General features: G+C 41.3%; 1 protein-coding gene across 1 annotated transcript; it reads right to left on the bottom strand.

Annotated features, from left to right (window-relative positions):
• Positions 1 to 1,731: 1,731 nt before the first annotated feature.
• Positions 1,732 to 19,169, bottom strand: LOC139458339 (persulfide dioxygenase ETHE1, mitochondrial-like). Its single transcript, XM_071239727.1, has 7 exons — positions 18,865 to 19,169; positions 16,602 to 16,746; positions 14,661 to 14,846; positions 13,429 to 13,521; positions 12,860 to 12,949; positions 11,981 to 12,097; positions 1,732 to 6,486 (listed from the first exon to the last, which is right to left on the bottom strand). Exons 1-7 carry the CDS (start codon positions 19,096 to 19,098, stop codon positions 6,446 to 6,448), a joined length of 906 nt encoding a protein of 301 aa, XP_071095828.1. The 5' UTR covers positions 19,099 to 19,169; the 3' UTR covers positions 1,732 to 6,445.
• Positions 19,170 to 19,930: the final 761 nt, after the last annotated feature.

Raw genomic sequence — 19,930 nt, 5'->3', positions numbered from 1 at the left:
CACTCTATGAAGGTTCATACTCCAATGAACTCAAACAAAGTGAAAGTCAGTTCTTAAATATGTACATTTAGATATTCACAATGGAGTGTCAATGGTATCAGAGGTAAGCAGGTCAGGGGTTTGGCTCAACTGGATGCTTCATACCAAAATATTGTAAAAGCTGGTACTCCTTGCTCACCCTGTCTGGCACTCTGCATTATGGGGCTTGAAACAAGGACTGGTCATTTGGAGTCTGTATACTGTGTCTGAGTGGTGGGGTATCCATGTTAAACTGTGGCATGGTATCTATGTCAGAACTACAAAACCGACTGTAAGTCCAGACTAGTACAAGCAGACTCACACATGTGAAATAATCTTGGAACGCAATGTTATATGCCATTTCACTTAACCTTTTAATGGGCAAGTAAAGTTAACAGGCAACTTCTCAGATTGTAATACTTGAGGGCATACTTTATCACAAACCCTTGACCATAATCAAATTTGAAAATCGAAAATAGCATAAAACAAACGGTCATGAAAGTCGCCTGAGTGTACAGAAATTCATTATATGTCGGTCAGAGTAAAATACAGTCCAGGTAGAGTATTAGAGACGTCTCCAAAACTACAGATAAGCAGCGTATGTGTGTAAGATACCAAAAAAAATTATTCAAAACCCAATTACTTTCAATCTACTTGCGTACAGAAACGCATGCATTGAATGAAATACTCAAATGTAAAAAAACAGCAAGCCTAAATACCCAGTGAAGCTTTTTCAGCAGGCGTACAAAGAAACATTTCCGAAACACAATTCAAGCTAATTTACTTTGAGTCAAGCCTATATATTTAGAACAGTTATATACATCTGAAATAGTATTTCATTTTTTTAAATCTTAAAATGTTCCCTAACTTTGGGAAAAACTCAAAAGAGTGATGAATAGATGAAAGAAAAAGTAATGAAAAATGTAATTACCCAATTAAAATAGAAACCCTAGAGTAAAACCTCAATTGCTCAAAAAGTTATCTGGAGCTCTGCGTCTCGTTACTTACACTGTACCAGGATTGTGTATTGCACAAACTGATCAATAATGAGATCCTGTGAGCATGCTTGTAAAAGAAGCTTGTGGTATGAAGCGACTAATATGATCTGGTGGTCATATCATCGTATCCCAACTAAGAAGATCAATGCCCATGTTGTTCAAAAGTCACCCATTTCAAAACATGGGTTTGGAAGATGAGCTTGTTACTGATTCCCATCTGACCTGTGAACATCTGGGTGAGGACAGGTCTTCAGCAACCCATGTTTGCTGTTGTTATGCTGGTCGTAAGAGGCGACTAAAGGGATCAGGTGGTCAGGCTCGCTGACTTGGCTGATGCATGTCATCGTATCCCAGCTGCGTACTTTGAAGGCATTAATCCTTGATCACAATATCAATCACTGGATTGTCTGGTCCAGGCTTGATTATTTACAGACAAGCGTCATATAGCTGGTATATTGTGCAGTGTTAAACAACAAACAAACCATCTTTTAGGTTACTTTGGAATATGGTTGTACCTACCATTCATTCAGTTGCTGTAGCACCTGAACCTGTATGGTCCTGGGACTTGGATAATTCCTGGATTTCGTGAGCTTTGAAGAAATGGCAGTGAAGAGCTGCTTCTGCTTTCACAAATACCTGTTGATATCTAGTTATTTAATATTCTTGGAGGTATGAAAACTTCAACCTTAAGTTCAGAATATACTGAATGATTTATTTGCACTTGTACACAATGTCCACAATGTTCACAATGGCACTGTCATGCAGTGAAGTGAGTTCTATTTAAGATCGCAAAACAAGCAGGAGTTTTCATCTTGACATTACATCAGCACATGAATGGCGCCTGGATGTTCTTAATACCTTCCTTCTTCCGATATGTAATGATTCTTTGACCTTGTGACTGCTTCTATTGTTGCAAGTACTGGCAGAGTTTCACTTGTTATTGGCAAAATGCTTTGGTCAAAGTAAGTGCAAAGATCCAATAAGAATACAAATCCTGAATGTAGTGTGAAGAGTAACATATTAACACTACATGTTGCTCAGATAACAAATTTCACTTGTCAATGCACAATGATAAAGTTAACAACATAGGGATATTATATACTGTATTCGACGTAATAAGCGCCCCGCTCTAATAAGCGCCACCGGCGATATTTTCTAATATATTGGCTAGTGAACAATCCCAATTAGCACCCCTTCCGATTGATCAATGTACACATGACTTATTTATTCGTGTATTATACGTATGTTATATGCATTCTTAATTATAGGAAATTAAATTCTGGGAAAAATATATCTGCGCATATAAACAGTTCAGGCTGTCAGCATAAACCACGAAATTTACGATCTTTCAACTCTGTTGTTTTTCACTAAAATAATATTCTAATAAGAGCCCCCTATTTCTAACTTTGAGAGCGCCCTGGGCGCTTATTATGTCAAATGTGGTAAATCAGAATATTTATTGTATCGGTATTCTTAACCTGATACCACCTGGAGTATATTAGAAACCCCTCAGGGACATTAGACAACGTTGTCTTCCAGACAAATGTCCACCTCAAGGACCTAGCTAGCTATATTAGAAACAAAAGAAGACAGATGATGAATATATGACACTTTTTCATGGATGACAAGTGCATTTTCCTTTGTATCAACAATTCAGGGTCCCTTTTCTTGATGACCCATATTGAGTAAATATATATACATGCTGATGTGTTCACATGAGATTGGATTAACATAGAAATATACAACATCCTGACCATCCTGACCAGGCAGTCTCCATACTACATCAATCACTGGTAAAGAAGGAAACTTCAAGAAACCACCGAAATACAAAGAAAAAAAGCCAGCCTCTCACAGAGACAACGTACAATTGCAAAATATGATTTCTGTGTAATATGAAATAATATTAAGAAAATCATGAGAGGTGAACAGTTATAACCCACCCAAGTTTTGCTCAACATTAGTATTCTCAATTTACAAAGTTCATTGCAAATAATTTCCATGGAAATGGTGAAATTTTCAATGCTAAATATGCCATCAATATGATGGTACAGAAAGTAGTCAAGAATTATGTGAGATACACTTTCACAATCATGGAAAAGCAATTGTCTATAGTTGTTTAGGCTATGCATCACAGCTAATGGCAATAAATATTTCTTAGTATACAGATGCAGATCAATAATTAAATGGAAACATGATTAAGTACTGTCCAAAAATTAAAATATTGTCATGATGAAGGACAAATGATTGAAAATAGTGTGACTTTGTATTTGCCCCACACTCCACTCTTTATTTTTTGTAAGAATTAAAAAGGATGTTTAGTGGGGAAGTCAGGATGTATTAAGAAGGTGTTCTTCAAATATGTGTACCACTGTGGGGGAAACTACAAAGTTGTTAAATAGGAAATGAATATACATAAACTTCCGCCTTATGTTATTACAAGGATGACCTCCCAGTTCCGGGACACTACAATATAATATCTGAAACTACAGTCACTGAGGTACGTGTCAATACCTTACAATACATACAACAATACGTCAGTACTCCCATTTACATTTCACGGAGTGTTGTTTTGGGTTGGGTTTTTTAAGTGGCTTCTCGTTATTCCAATCAATATATGCATATAATTACATAAAAAAACAATACATAATTTAAAATTCTATCCTCAACATATACAATCCTACATGAAACAAATAAATGAAAAAAACTTACGCCAACCAGCGTGAAAACCTTGCACAATGTCAGTCCATGCCTGGTACGAACAACACACTAATTGTGGCTGACAGAAAATTATTACCATGCCCTGGTATTTAAACTGCCCCCCATTACCCAAGCTACCCTGACCTCCCTATTGTTACACCAATTAACTCCCAGCTATCAGCTGTACCTAGTCATGATTCCCTAATATCTAACCTGTTCCATAGAATTACATGACAGTATCAAACAACAGCACCCAACCTAATATACTAATTTAACCAAACCGTAATACCTCTATCTAAAGTACGAACATTTCATTAACATACATATTATCTGATATGTCGGACTTTGATAGTATGTGTGATCTTAACAATCACCTGGTGTGAGTATGTAGAGAGGATTTTATTAGAGTTTGTGATTTTAAATTAATCAATGTGGGAAATGTTTTCAGGTCAACATGGTGGTTAAAACCGTAACTGTAATAAAACTAAATGAACATGGTTAAGATTTTAAGATGAGAACAAAACATTAAAAAAATAATTTCATTGAGTAGAAGTGGCAAGAAATTAGCTGTTTACTTGACTATTTTGTTGTTTTCAGCTGTAATTTTGAAATGATGTTCTTTAAGTGTAACATTAGGGACAGCCCTATTACAAACAGGTGTAACCGTACAAATGTACACAGCCCCAGACTAGAACATACAGCATGAAACAATACCTTTCTTCACATGAAAGGGAAAATCTGATAAAAATATGCAATATAAAACTATCTAAATCAATAAGGCACTAGATGGACATTAATAATACATCATTGCATGGTGGCAAGAGAGCATATGACAGAGGGTGTTGGCAAATTGAAACATGTTTAATTTGGCATTAGATAGCCATATTTCTGTACATTTGTCAAAAGACATTATTTGTAAAACAATCTAAATATTCAAGATTAGAAGATGGCATGGAGATATGTGACTGTCGGGACACACTGTTTGCAGGTATTGGTTTTGGGATTTGAGTCTAATAAGCTTGTTTATCATATAATGTGTAGGTTTCTCGTTAGGATAAAGCCAACGGATAAAAACGATATCCGTTTGGATCATATGCGGATAGAGATACAAATATCAAAGGTCAAGTAGGGACCACTTTCAGTGTTTAGAAACAAACATAGGCGTTGCCCTTGTCATTCGGCAATCGAGTCAGAATTAACCATCGGGAATCTGGATAAACTACAGGGATAATTGCTATCATTATCAAAAGGACAGTTTAATATACTGAAAATCAGTGTCTAACTGTGACGTAGCTAAGGCATTTTATAAGTTTTGGCAACTTTGGAGATATAAATTTCGAAACAAATTTGCGAGGGCACTAGGCCTAGCCAAGCGGAATAAGTAGCCATATCTGTGCTTGTAGACCTCTGTGGGTTGAAACCTTTTCCACAAATTAAAATAGATGAATTTGGCCGAAATATGTTTGAATTGTTAAACACTATGTATTTATCTCGCCAAGGCTGGCTAATCATAGTAATGTCAAGTCCAGAGAAGATGATGATGACACAGAACATTTTATCAATTAGGTAGTATTTAAAAAGTTAACAATTACCTTTTGTTGAAATTTTCATTATTTTTATTTTCTAAATTCATCAAAGATCATGAAGATAAAGCTGTGAGGAAACTATATTTTCTACATCTTTCCGAGTCAAGAGAGTAAACTGACTATAAAAGTCCAGTTTCCACCCTTGCAGAACTAGGCTGGTATTATGGGGTTACATTTTGGCTGGACTAACGAGTCTATGCATAGTCCAATCAAAATTGCGTACCAAAATCGAAATACGGTTCATAAACTGTCGTGCAGATTTCGGTCAATTGCAGGATTTGAAAAGCATGTGAACTGCCAAGTCATTGTCAGCAGATCTTTTCATGTTTTTAATCAAGGTGCTCACGTGATTAGATGCATTTTGCAATGTAAGACCCCTTTTATCACAATATAGATCTTGATTATCAATCAGATCGTCCTGACTGGGCACCACTATTTTGTGTGAAGCAAACGCAAGAGATACGAGGGGTGGAATCTGATTGGTCCCTAGGAGAGGCTTAAAAGGGACGTAACTGGTAATAGCCACTGGTGGCGCTACGGTCAAGCCCAGTAATTCCAGGCTAGTTCGGCAAGGGTGGAAACTGGACTTTAAAAGTCAGTTAACTCTCTTGCCTCGGGAAGATAAATTTTCTACTGAATTTGGTTTTTCACTCCAGTGGGTCAAATATGTAAACTGAAAAATCAAAACAGTACTATTGTCATCTAATATACACAAATGCCTTGACAAAATATTTTGTGACTCACATTTGTTTTACATTTTTATAAACAAATAATTTTATTCTAGAGTAATAATTGCATTTACAATATGATTTCTTTATTAAATTTCATATCATAATTATTCTAAAAATCCTCTGTAGGGTGATTCATTATGAGTTTAGGTTTCTTAGATGTGAAAAACTTGAACGTTCACGGATGAACATACTAGCATGGGAAAAGCACAGTACAAACAGACTGCTATTGCTGTTTGATTCAGCATGCATCAAGTAACCCTGGCAGCTGTATAGCTGAATACAATAAAGAAAAAGTCAAAGAATGAAGTCAAACTCAGGAATTGCAACATGGAAGTAAAGACCATGAAGAAGACATGATTGCAGGCTGTGGTGGATCTGAGAAGATGGTTTGGGTGGAAATTGTATGAGGATCCACTCAAAACACCCCACACACCATGTTGGCTGGCAATGCTCGGTCTGCAACAACAAGCACTCAAATTACTTCCAACCACCAGCATATATTAAACTGGGTCATCCCTAAATGTTAATTTTCCTTCTTTCTATATACAGACACTGCTAGCACCTGACACTCACCCATCTGTTTAGTTAGAGAGACCCTGCTAGCACCTGACACTCACCCACATGTTTAGTTAGAGAGACACTGCTAGCACCTGACACTCATCCATCTGTTTAGTTAGAGAGACACTGCTAGCACCTGACACTCACCCATCTGTTTAGTAGAGAGACACTGCTAGCACCTGACACTCACCCATCTGTTCAGTTAGAGAGACACTGCTAGCACCTGACACTCACCCATCTGTTCAGTTGGAGAGAGACTGCTAGCACCTGACACTCACCCACATGTTCAGTTAGAGAGACACTGCTAGCACCTGACACTCACCCACATGTTCAGTTAGAGAGACCCTGCTAGCACCTGACACTCATCCATCTGTTTAGTTAGAGAGACCCTGCTAGCACCTGACACTCATCCATCTGTTCAGTTAGATAGACACTGCTAGCACCTGACACTCATCAATCTGTTTAGTTAGAGAGACCCTGCTAGCACCTGACACTCACCCACATGTTCAGTTAGAGAGACACTGCTAGCACCTGACACTCACCCATCTGTTTAGTTAGAGAGACACTGCTAGCACCTGACACTCACCCACATGTTTAGTTAGAGAGACACTGCTAGCACCTGACACTCACCCATCTGTTTAGTTAGAGAGACACTGCTAGCACCTGACACTCACCCATCTGTTCAGTTAGAGAGACACTGCTAGCACCTGACACTCACCTATCTGTTTAGTAGAGAGACACTGCTAGCACCTGACACTCACCCACATGTTTAGTTAGAGAGACACTGCTAGCACCTGACACTCATCCATCTGTTCAGTTAGATAGACACTGCTAGCACCTGACACTCATCCATCTGTTTAGTTAGAGAGACACTGCTAGCACCTGACACTCACCCACATGTTCAGTTAGAGAGACACTGCTAGCACCTGACACTCACCCATCTGTTTAGTTAGAGAGACACTGCTAGCACCTGACACTCACCCACATGTTTAGTTAGAGAGACACTGCTAGCACCTGACACTCACCCATCTGTTTAGTTAGAGAGACACTGCTAGCACCTGACACTCACCCATCTGTTCAGTTAGAGAGACCCTGCTAGCACCTGACACTCACCCATCTGTTTAGTTAGAGAGACACTGCTAGCACCTGACACTCACCCATCTGTTTAGTTAGAGAGACACTGCTAGCACCTGACACTCACCCATCTGTTTAGTAGAGAGACACTGCTAGCACCTGACACTCACCTATCTGTTTAGTTAGAGAGACACTGCTAGCACCTGACACTCACCCATCTGTTCAGTTAGAGAGACACTGCTAGCACCTGACACTCACCCATCTGTTCAGTTAGAGAGACCCTGCTAGCACCTGACACTCACCCATCTGTTCAGTTAGAGAGACACTGCTAGCACCTCACACTCACCCATCTGTTTAGTAGAGAGACCCTGCTAGCACCTCACACTCACCCATCTTTTCAGTTAGAGAGACACTGCTAGCACCTGACACTCACCCACATGTTCAGTTAGAGAGACACTGCTTGCACCTGACACTCACCCATCTGTTTAGTACAGAGACACTGCTAGCACCTGACACTCACCCATCTGTTTAGTTAGAGAGACACTGCTAGCACCTGACACTCATCCATCTGTTTAGTTAGAGAGACACTGCTAGCACCTGACACTCACCCATCTGTTTAGTTAGAGAGACACTGCTAGCACCTGACACTCAACCATCTGTTCAGTTAGAGAGACCCTGCTAGCACCTGACACTCACCCATCTGTTTAGTAGAGAGACACTGCTAGCACCTGACACTCACCCATCTGTTTAGTAGAGAGACACTGCTAGCACCTGACACTCACCCATCTGTTTAGTTAGAGAGACACTGCTAGCACCTGACACTCATCCATCTGATTAGTTAGAGAGGCACTGCTAGCACCTGACACTCACCCATCTGTTCAGTTAGAGAGACACTGCTAGCACCTGACACTCATCCATCTGTTTAGTAGAGAGACACTGCTAGCACCTGACACTCATCCATCTGTTTAGTAGAGAGACACTGCTAGCACCTGACACTCATCTATCTGTTCAGTTAGATAGACACTGCTAGCACCTGACACTCACCCATCTGTTTAGTTAGACACTGCTAGCACCTGACACTCACCGATCTGTTCAGTTAGAGAGACACTGCTAGCACCTGACACTCATCCATCTGTTCAGTTAGAGAGACCCTGCTAGCACCTGACACTCACCCATCTGTTTAGTAGAGAGACACTGCTAGCACCTGACACTCACCCATCTGTTTAGTTAGAGAGACACTGCTAGCACCTGACACTCATCCATCTGTTCAGTTAGAGAGACCCTGCTAGCACCTGACACTCACCCATCTGTTCAGTTAGAGAGACACTGCTAGCACCTGACACTCACCCATCTGTTTAGTTAGAGAGACACTGCTAGCACCTGACACTCACCCATCTGTTTAGTAGAGAGACACTGCTAGCACCTGACACTCATCCATCTGTTTAGTTAGAGAGACCCTGCTAGCACCTGACACTCACCCATCTGTTCAGTTAGAGAGACCCTGCTAGCACCTGACACTCATCCATCTGTTCAGTTAGAGAGACACTGCTAGCACCTGACACTCATCCATCTGTTCAGTTAGAGAGACACTGCTAGCACCTGACACTCACCCATCTGTTTAGTAGAGAGACACTGCTAGCACCTGACACTCATCCATCTGTTCAGTTAGAGAGACACTGCTAGCACCTGACACTCACCCATCTGTTCAGTTAGAGAGACACTGCTAGCACCTGACACTCACCCACATGTTCAGTTAGAGAGACACTGCTAGCACCTGACACTCACCCATCTGTTCAGTTAGAGAGACACTGCTAGCACCTGACACTCACCCACATGTTCAGTTAGAGAGACCCTGCTAGCACCTGACACTCACCCATCTGTTCAGTTAGAGAGACACTGCTAGCACCTGACACTCACCCATCTGTTCAGTTAGAGAGACACTGCTAGCACCTGACACTCATCCACATGTTCAGTTAGAGAGACACTGCTTGCACCTGACACTCACCCATCTGTTTAGTACAGAGACACTGCTAGCACCTGACACTCACCCATCTGTTTAGTTAGAGAGACACTGCTAGCACCTGACACTCATCCATCTGTTTAGTTAGAGAGACACTGCTAGCACCTGACACTCACCCATCTGTTTAGTTAGAGAGACACTGCTAGCACCTGACACTCAACCATCTGTTCAGTTAGAGAGACCCTGCTAGCACCTGACACTCACCCATCTGTTTAGTAGAGAGACACTGCTAGCACCTGACACTCACCCATCTGTTTAGTAGAGAGACACTGCTAGCACCTGACACTCACCCATCTGTTTAGTTAGAGAGACACTGCTAGCACCTGACACTCATCCATCTGATTAGTTAGAGAGACACTGCTAGCACCTGACACTCACCCATCTGTTTAGTTAGAGAGACACTGCTAGCACCTGACACTCACCCATCTGTTCAGTTAGAGAGACCCTGCTAGCACCTGACACTCATCCATCTGTTTAGTTAGAGAGACACTGCTAGCACCTGACACTCACCCATCTGTTCAGTTAGAGAGACACTGCTAGCACCTGACACTCATCCATCTGTTTAGTAGAGAGACACTGCTAGCACCTGACACTCATCTATCTGTTCAGTTAGATAGACACTGCTAGCACCTGACACTCACCCATCTGTTTAGTTAGACACTGCTAGCACCTGGCACTCACCGATCTGTTCAGTTAGAGAGACACTGCTAGCACCTGACACTCATCCATCTGTTCAGTTAGAGAGACCCTGCTAGCACCTGACACTCACCCATCTGTTTAGTAGAGAGACACTGCTAGCACCTGACACTCACCCATCTGTTTAGTTAGAGAGACACTGCTAGCACCTGACACTCATCCATCTGTTCAGTTAGAGAGACCCTGCTAGCACCTGACACTCACCCATCTGTTTAGTTAGACACTGCTAGCACCTGGCACTCACCGATCTGTTCAGTTAGATAGACACTGCTAGCACCTGACACTCATCCATCTGTTCAGTTAGAGAGACCCTGCTAGCACCTGACACTCACCCATCTGTTTAGTAGAGAGACACTGCTAGCACCTGACACTCACCCATCTGTTTAGTTAGAGAGACACTGCTAGCACCTGACACTCATCCATCTGTTCAGTTAGAGAGACCCTGCTAGCACCTGACACTCACCCATCTGTTCAGTTAGAGAGACACTGCTAGCACCTGACACTCACCCATCTGTTTAGTTAGAGAGACACTGCTAGCACCTGACACTCACCCATCTGTTTAGTAGAGAGACACTGCTAGCACCTGACACTCATCCATCTGTTTAGTTAGAGAGACCCTGCTAGCACCTGACACTCACCCATCTGTTCAGTTAGAGAGACCCTGCTAGCACCTGACACTCATCCATCTGTTCAGTTAGAGAGACACTGCTAGCACCTGACACTCACCCATCTGTTTAGTAGAGAGACACTGCTAGCACCTGACACTCACCCATCTGTTCAGTTAGAGAGACCCTGCTAGCACCTGACACTCACCCATCTGTTCAGTTAGAGAGACCCTGCTAGCACCTGACACTCATCTATCTGTTCAGTTAGAGAGACACTGCTAGCACCTGACACTCATCCATCTGTTCAGTTAGAGAGACACTGCTAGCACCTGACACTCACCCATCTGTTTAGTAGAGAGACACTGCTAGCACCTGACACTCATCCATCTGTTCAGTTAGAGAGACACTGCTAGCACCTGACACTCACCCATCTGTTCAGTTAGAGAGACACTGCTAGCACCTGACACTCACCCACATGTTCAGTTAGAGAGACCCTGCTAGCACCTGACACTCACCCATCTGTTCAGTTAGAGAGACACTGCTAGCACCTGACACTCACCCATCTGTTCAGTTAGAGAGACCCTGCTAGCACCTGACACTCACCCATCTGTTTAGTTAGAGAGACCCTGCTAGCACCTGACACTCACCCATCTGTTTAGTTAGAGAGACACTGCTAGCACCTGACACTCACCCATCTGTTTAGTAGAGAGACACTGCTAGCACCTGACACTCATCCATCTGTTTAGTTAGAGAGACACTGCTTACACCTGACACTCACCCATCTGTTTAGTTAGAGAGACACTGCTAGCACCTGACACTCACCCATCTGTTTAGTAGAGAGACACTGCTAGCACCTGACACTCACCCATCTGTTTAGTTAGAGAGACACTGCTAGCACCTGACACTCACCCATCTGTTCAGTTAGAGAGACACTGCTAGCACCTGACACTCACCCATCTGTTCAGTTAGAGAGACACTGCTAGCACCTGACACTCACCTATCTGTTTAGGGTAGGGCAGTTTGAGGTCTTTCATTATGTTAATGAACTGCTGCTTGGGTTTGGTGAGGCGGGGGTTGTACTGGCGCTCCTCAGCTACTGTGGTGACTGTCTGACCTGCAAATGTAGCAACATCCATGGTAAGTTCTGAATCTGATATACATCTGACATTGTTGAGGTGTTCGGATGATATATATCCCCTATTGCACCAGTTCAAAATCTCATACACATGCATCAACCTGAAACATCTGCTATCTCATGTTGATGAAACATATCATTGGGAAGGCCACACATGCTTTACAGATTTGCTGACTCAAACTTTAGTTGAAATGGAATTGTTATTTTTTTCAAAATTTGCTCATTTTTCATCCTGCCAATAAGCTAATAGCATATTGCACCAAGCAAATATGTTTTAAACATGGACCCACTGAGGCTGGCATATCTTTAAAAATGGGAGTCAAAATAAAGTTAGTTGTGGATATTACTAAAATGTAGAACAGTATGTGTCAGGTTGGCAGTCTACATACTAGTGTACCTGTAGTTGAGGTGAAAACTAAAAAATGAATTGAGAGGCAATTATTCCTTTTCTCACCTGCAGACAGGAGAAAATCAAAACTGGGCATTCATGTTTCAAAGTCAACCATGTCAACCACTCTATCAACTGCATAATGCCAATTGCTTATTGTGAAATTTTACAAAAGGTAGTTCAGATTATAAACATATTTACAACTAATAATTTCAGAGAAGCTAAAAGAGCCAAAACATGCATTTTGAGAAAATACAAGAGCCTGAAATAACAATAAGGCAGTCTTGAGAACACAACAGACAACATAATGAAATGAGGCCTGGTGAGAAGGATGCTACCATGACATCACTAACCTGTATAGTCGTGTGCTGGGAAGAGACGGAAATTGTCAGGAAGAGTAAAGATCTTGTTGTGTACTGAATCATACAGTGCACTGGAATCACCTGCAACACATCAACACAACACACTTGTAGGACCTTGCCAACAAGCTGAGATTAAACACTTGTCACTTGAAATAATATGTAACGCTTCATAAACAATAAGCTTTGAAATCCTATGTGTCAAGAACTAAGTGAATAAAAAGGTATAATGCTATTTCAATAACACAGTTTCATGAAGATGATGCCAGCTTGTGCTGACAGCTTCGAGTGCAGTGCTTCTCTGGTGCTTGTACCACCCATGAAGAGACAAGAAACCATTTTCCTGTGGAATCACCAGGAGCAAGAAGAAAAATGCAACACCACAATCTATTTTCTGGTAACATTCTTTAAATAGGAGCATGACTTATTGACAACCCCTTCAGTGATAAATAAATATATTTTATTGATGTAAGAAACTGAATCTGTGGTATCAATGCGATCCCATCAAGTGAGTTACTGGCTTCTAAGAGATGTGACAATATAGCAGTCATAACCGCAGTCACCTTGTTGGAAGTCTGTCCGTCCACAGCCTCGGACGAGAATGGCATCTCCTGTAAACGCCATGCCTTGCTGCTGCCACACATAGGTCACACATCCTGCAAAGCAGCCGTCAGAACACAGTCAATACACACATGTACAATGAAGTCCCAAGGTAGTTCAACATTTGTTTGGTGTTTGACGCTGCAGTCAGCAATATATCAGCTACAACACAGCTGCCTGTAAACAACAAAGTCTGGGCCAGGCAAACCAGAGGCTGACATTATGTACAGCATCCCCACTGACAGTAGGACATGCAGTCAACCAAGCCACTCAGCTGGACCACACATTCCAGTGTTAGTGAGTTGGGTTTAATGCCGCTTTAAACAGTATTCCAGTTATAATACGGCGTGTCAGCTTAATGTGGGAGGAAAGCCCGAAGTGATGCAGGTCTCAGAGGTTTACCACTTGGGTGAAACCCACGAGCACGGGTATGGTGTTGACAAACCTAGAAACATAATCGGGGAGAACCGGGATTCGAACCCACAATCATAGGTTTCTGGCGTGCCCAAGGGACGCAACTCTGCACAGCGAATCACGGCACCTTAGACGACTGGGCCACCCGTGCCCCCCACACATTCCAATTTAGATCAAATGTATTGTAACAGTATGATGAGCACCTCCAGGGTGCTGGACAACTGAGAAGCACTGACAGTCTGATCAATCAGTACACACCAATGACACCAGTACCAATGTCAGAGTTGACCAGTCATCAGCACAGATATGAATTCACATAACTGGGAGTCCAGGGCCTTGATAATTAAATCAAGGGCAAACATGCAAGCTGAGACAATTTATCTAACGGTCTCTGATGCAAGCAACAACAAGCCTCTTGCAAAATTAGCTCCTGACGTGATGAGCAAAGGCTGATTGATGCTGTAGACAGAAATACTCCAGTTCTCCATAGTGAGGGACCACATTTGCTCGTCCCAGATTTTAGTTATTTTTCCGATTACTCACTACATAGGGTTCTTTTTTGAAAATACTTTTAGTAATGATGAACACAATGCTACAAATGCTGCAGCTAATGGTATCAGGCCAGTTTCCTTCTTAATTTCAACTTCAAATTGTTCCCAAAAATGCTGTTTAGTAGTGTCACTGAAGCTTTGAAGTCCTGACCACAGGTCTAGTATATGTGGCATACTCTGTGGCATCTACTACTTCTGGAGTTGACATATCAACATCATCATTAGCTCACCGTCTGTGTGTCCGGGTGTGCTGCGGACCTCCAACTCATGGGAACCAAACTTAATCCGATCTCCCTCCCTCAGCTTGACATCAGCAGCAGCTCTGCTGATCTCCGCTATCATGCTCTTACATGTGGGCAGTCGTTTCTTGATCTCCCCTGTTCCCGTGATGTGGTCCGCATGGACATGGGTGTTCACTGAAACAATGCGTGGTCAGTATGTACGTGGGTGTTCACTGAAACAATGCGTGGTCAGTATGTACGTGGGTGATCACTGAAAATATGAGTGGTCAGTATGTACGTGGGTGATCACTGAAAATATGAGTGGTCAGTATGTACGTGGGTGATCACTGAAAATATGAGTGGTCAGTATGTACGTGGGTGATCACTGAAAATATGAGTGGTCAGTATGTACGTGGGTGATCACTGAAAATATGAGTGGTCAGTATGTACGTGGGTGATCACTGAAAATATGAGTGGTCAGTATGTACGTGGGTGATCACTGAAAATATGAGTGGTCAGTATGCACACAAACGATTTTGGGAATGGCCAGGATCCTCTGGGAATGCCAGTATACACGAGCCTTCACCCCTTTAACTGCCCATCTATGTTTAGGTCAGATCCCTGACACTGTGACAATCGTTTATTGTGACAATTGTCTACCTAGATAGTAGATACACAAGATCCCTGACATTGTGACAATTGTCTACCTAGATACACAAGATCTCTGACATTGTGACAATTGTCTACCTAGATAGTAGATACACATGATCCCTGAAATTGGGATAGTTGCCTGCCTAGATACACAAGATCTCTGACATTGTGACAGTTGTCTACCTAGATAGTAGATACACATGATCCCTGAAATTGGGATAGTTGCCTGCCTAGATACACAAGATCTCTGACATTGTGACCATTGTCTACCTAGAAACACAAGATACTTGACATTGTGAGAACTGTCTGCCTAGATACACAAGATCCCTGACATTGTGACAATTGTCTGCCTAGATACACAAGATCCCTGACATTGTGACAATTGTCTGCCTAGATACACAAGATCCCTGACATTGTGACAATTGTCTGTCTAGATACACAAGATCCCTGACATTGTGACAATTGTTTGCCTAGATACACAAGATTTCTGACATTATGACAATTGTCTGCCTAGATACACAAGATCCCTGACATTGTGATAATTGTCTGTCTAGATACACAAGATTTCTGACATTATGACAATTGTCTGCCTAAATTCACAGGATCCCTGACATTGTGACAATTGTCTGCCTAAATGCACAGGATCCCTGACATTGTGAAAATTGTCTGCCTAAATGCACAGGATCCCTGACATTGTGACAATTGTCTGCCTAAATGCACAGGATCCCTGACATTGTGACAATTGTCTGCCTAAATGCACAGGATCCCTGACATTGTGACAATTGTCTGCCTAAATGCACAGGATCCCTGACATTGTGACAATTGTCTGCCTAAATGCACAGGATCCCTGACATTGTGACAATTGTCTGCCTAGATACACAGGATCCCTGACATTGTGAGAACTGTCTGCCTAGATACACACGATCCCTGACATTGTGACAATTGTTTGCCTAGATACACAAGATCTCTGACATTGTGACAATTGCCTGCCTAGATACACAAGATCCCTGTCATTGTGACAATTGTCTGCCTAAATGCACAGGATCTCTGACATTATGACAATTGCCTGCCTAGATACACAAGATCCCTGACATTGTGACAATTGTCTGACTAGATACACAAGATTTCTGACATTGTGACAATTGTCTGACTAGATACACAAGATCTCTGACATTGTGACAATTGTCTGACTAGATACACAAGATCCCTGACATTGTGATAGGCTCTTGCTTGCTGGATACACAAAATCTCTAACAATTAAAAGGTTGCCTGGACACACAAGATCTGAGAGCAGCTTACCGGCATACACCAGATTGAGGCCCAGGTCCCTGACAATCTGACAGTCTCTTTCCACCATCTCGATGACAGGGTCGATAAGGACTGCCTCCTTGGTAGTGGTGTCTGCTAGCAAGTATGTGTAAGTAAATGACTTGTAGTCAAGCAACTGCAACAAACAAAACCTTACCTCTGTACGACATGCTTCAAGCCAAGGTGTACATCCTACTTGACATCCAACCCTGGGATAGGTCCATGTTATCATAACACTGGCTTCAGTAGCCAACTTCAGATTATGTGACAAATGCCAACTTTATCAGAGAAAGCTACCAAACTGAAGGATAGCATCTCCACCACTAAACAATGATTAAAGTCATTTTTTTCGCAAGCCTTTTCGCTTGTAGACATGTTTACATTACAGTCAATGTGCAAAATGTGATTCGTTAAAGGGCTTAATAACATCACAATAGAATAATTATTTTAGGATCAATGTGACGATACCCCGCTAACACACTATGTTTTCACAACGTTGTGGTAATGTTGTGGATTGGTAACGGCATGATATAACATTTACACATCGTTGATTTTACGTTATTGTGTAATGTCTTTTCACTATGTAATAACATTACACATTGTGAATACGTTGTGCATCAGACATCACCCAATGTTTAGAAACCACGCTTCTGAAACAACGATTAAATGTTATACAGTTTGCTTCTTGATAGACATATGTGGGAATAGAATTGCTTCATTAAAATCAACTTGATTTTGTCAGCATACCAAGGCAGTAATGCATTAAATTCTTTCCTTTTTATTCAGCATTATGATTTTCTATGGGCGGCCATTCGGTCAAAAAATACAAAGTTGAAAAAAAGGACAAAAGTACGCAATTAAGGCCAAATGTTACAAATAAAGAACTAAATGTTACTACTAAAGGTCAAAATACAATATTAATAGTCAAATGTTACGAAAAGACGTCATATAAAAAGAAAGAACAATGTGTACGAAAGAACGTCAGTGAGCACGACAGGACGTTTTCAATAAAGAACGTCAGTAAGCACGAAAGGACGTTTTCAATAAAGAACGTCAGTGAGTAGGAAAGGACGTTTTCAATAAAGAACGTCAGTGAGCACAAAAGGACGTTGACAAAAAAGAACGCCAGATGGCGCTGCAATTTGTAAAACATTCCGAGTTTAATCGGCTTGTTCTGCCGTGTATATGATAATTGCATGCCGAGGTGCACAATGTATTACGTCATTCCTCGTGCACTCACCGTCTGTCGTCACACATAAATGTGGATGTAATCAAGCGAAATAAATATCCACTGACATTAATCACCTTTTCTTCCAAATTATTTCTGAAATCATTACTATTTAAATTTTACTGTACATGTACTAATCTACTAACTTTGATTTTTATGAAACTATTACCAAATTTTACGCTTTGAACATTGTCAGCAAAACACGACCTAACTGTTAACTGGGCTATTTTTTTATGCCCTGGTTTGTTTTCAAAACATTGGTAAAACGTATTTCAAGCCATACCCATTCACGTGACTCAAACATATTCCAAAACATTTCCGGAACATGTCGTGAAACGTTTTTGGGATGTTTTTACAACATTTTCGCGGGGTATGATCGTGTGATAACATTGTCACAACGTATTTCATCCTTCTAACACAAAGCTGTTTCACATCATTGTGACAGTGTCCATGCAAACACGTATGTAGATTATATATACGTCCTTGGCCTATGGTAGTCCACAGAATAACATTGTAGGGATGTAATATTACAACGTTCCCACAACTTAAAATACAACATTCCCACAACGTAAACTGCAATGTTATCACAACGTTGTGACGACATGAAAATGATGTATCATGATATTAGCCCACAACTTTGTGACAACATAATTGTGAGTCCACCAAATAACGTTGTAGGGACGTAATATACACAACATTGTGATATTGTAATAACTTGCAATTGTTCGCTGGGTACGCCGATAAACTATCATTAGTCACTGTTTGACTGGCATTCCAGCTGTTTGGTTCTATCATTAGTCAATGTCACTGATCAATAAAAGCTATAAATGCGCTTATGGTTAGCGCAACACAAATCACGAACTAGTCAAGATTTTTGGCAACAACCAGTCCCGGTGAGTTGTGAGAGGTCAGTGCCCCTTTAAAAACAGTGCTCTTGTTTTACACTAACTTTTTGGGCTAGAAGTTGGAACGGAATTGTGCCAGTTTGTAACGAAAGAAAGTCCTTAACAACATTTCACAACTTGCCTGTCTAAATATGAAGTCTTGGTGTTTTCCTGCGAATGCTGACAATTTCCTGGAATTCTTGTAGACATGAGTGTTCTGGCAAGAACGATCGTGGTGCTGGCGATCTCCACACAACGGGCACCTACTGCTAGCACTACTGAAGGTAGCTATGGAGAACTGACTCGCGTATTTCTGACACGCCAGTACCAATGGTTTTCCTACAAGACCAAGACATTTCCTAGCTATATTATTCATGACTGGGATGAGGGGTTGTTAAACAGTAGTGCTGTGGGCAAATACCGGTACAGCTCCTCTGTTGACATCGAATTCATGCAACGTGCAATGTAAATAGTTTTACGCATGCGCAACTTTGGGGGTGTGTTTCATGTAGCCAATGAACGAAAGAAGTTATCTCCATAAACCAATTGACATATATGATAGCCATGACCTTCAAGGACATGAAGTTTGTTGCCAATCACGTTCTTTTCACAAAAGGCGTCAATATCGAAAACGGATACAGTATCATTTTAAAAAATAGAGGATTAATGTTTATGAATCGACTCGACTGACATTTAGTCCCAGAATAGAGTTATCTAGATCTATTTATAATACATAAATACAAAATAAAAATGATATAATCCGAAAGAAGCCATGCAAGAACAATTCTCATTTTCAGGACCTATAGAGCTTGAGCAATATAGACCCGTCAATTCAACACTAGACTTGAGTTAGACTCCTTTTGTAATTTATTCTCCATGATCTGGGAGGGGTGCAGGCTAAAACGGCACCCCAGCAAAACGTCACAGATTTCTTGAGTGAATACGGCACCTCATTGGGCGAAAACGGCACCTCTATCTTTAATAACGATAAGAACGATTAATATAGTAGCATATATGCTTTATTTACATGCTTTATTATGTTATGTTGTATAGTATAGGCACACGGTCGTCATATACGCTACTGAACTTGTGTGCCATCAGATTCTCGTGCTTTGGACTGATGATTTAAACTGTTGATGTCATTACCGAATACCGTAGGTGCTTGGAACAAATTATGGTTACCACCGTAAATTAAAATCCTTCTTTGG

Source organism: Haliotis cracherodii, unplaced genomic scaffold, assembly GCF_022045235.1.
Source record: "Haliotis cracherodii isolate W230 unplaced genomic scaffold, xgHalCrac1.p SCAF_12, whole genome shotgun sequence".
Taxonomy (NCBI): domain Eukaryota; kingdom Metazoa; phylum Mollusca; class Gastropoda; order Lepetellida; family Haliotidae; genus Haliotis; species Haliotis cracherodii.
The sequence above is the reverse complement of the archived record's forward strand: the minus strand, read 5'-3'. Positions and strand labels throughout refer to the sequence as shown.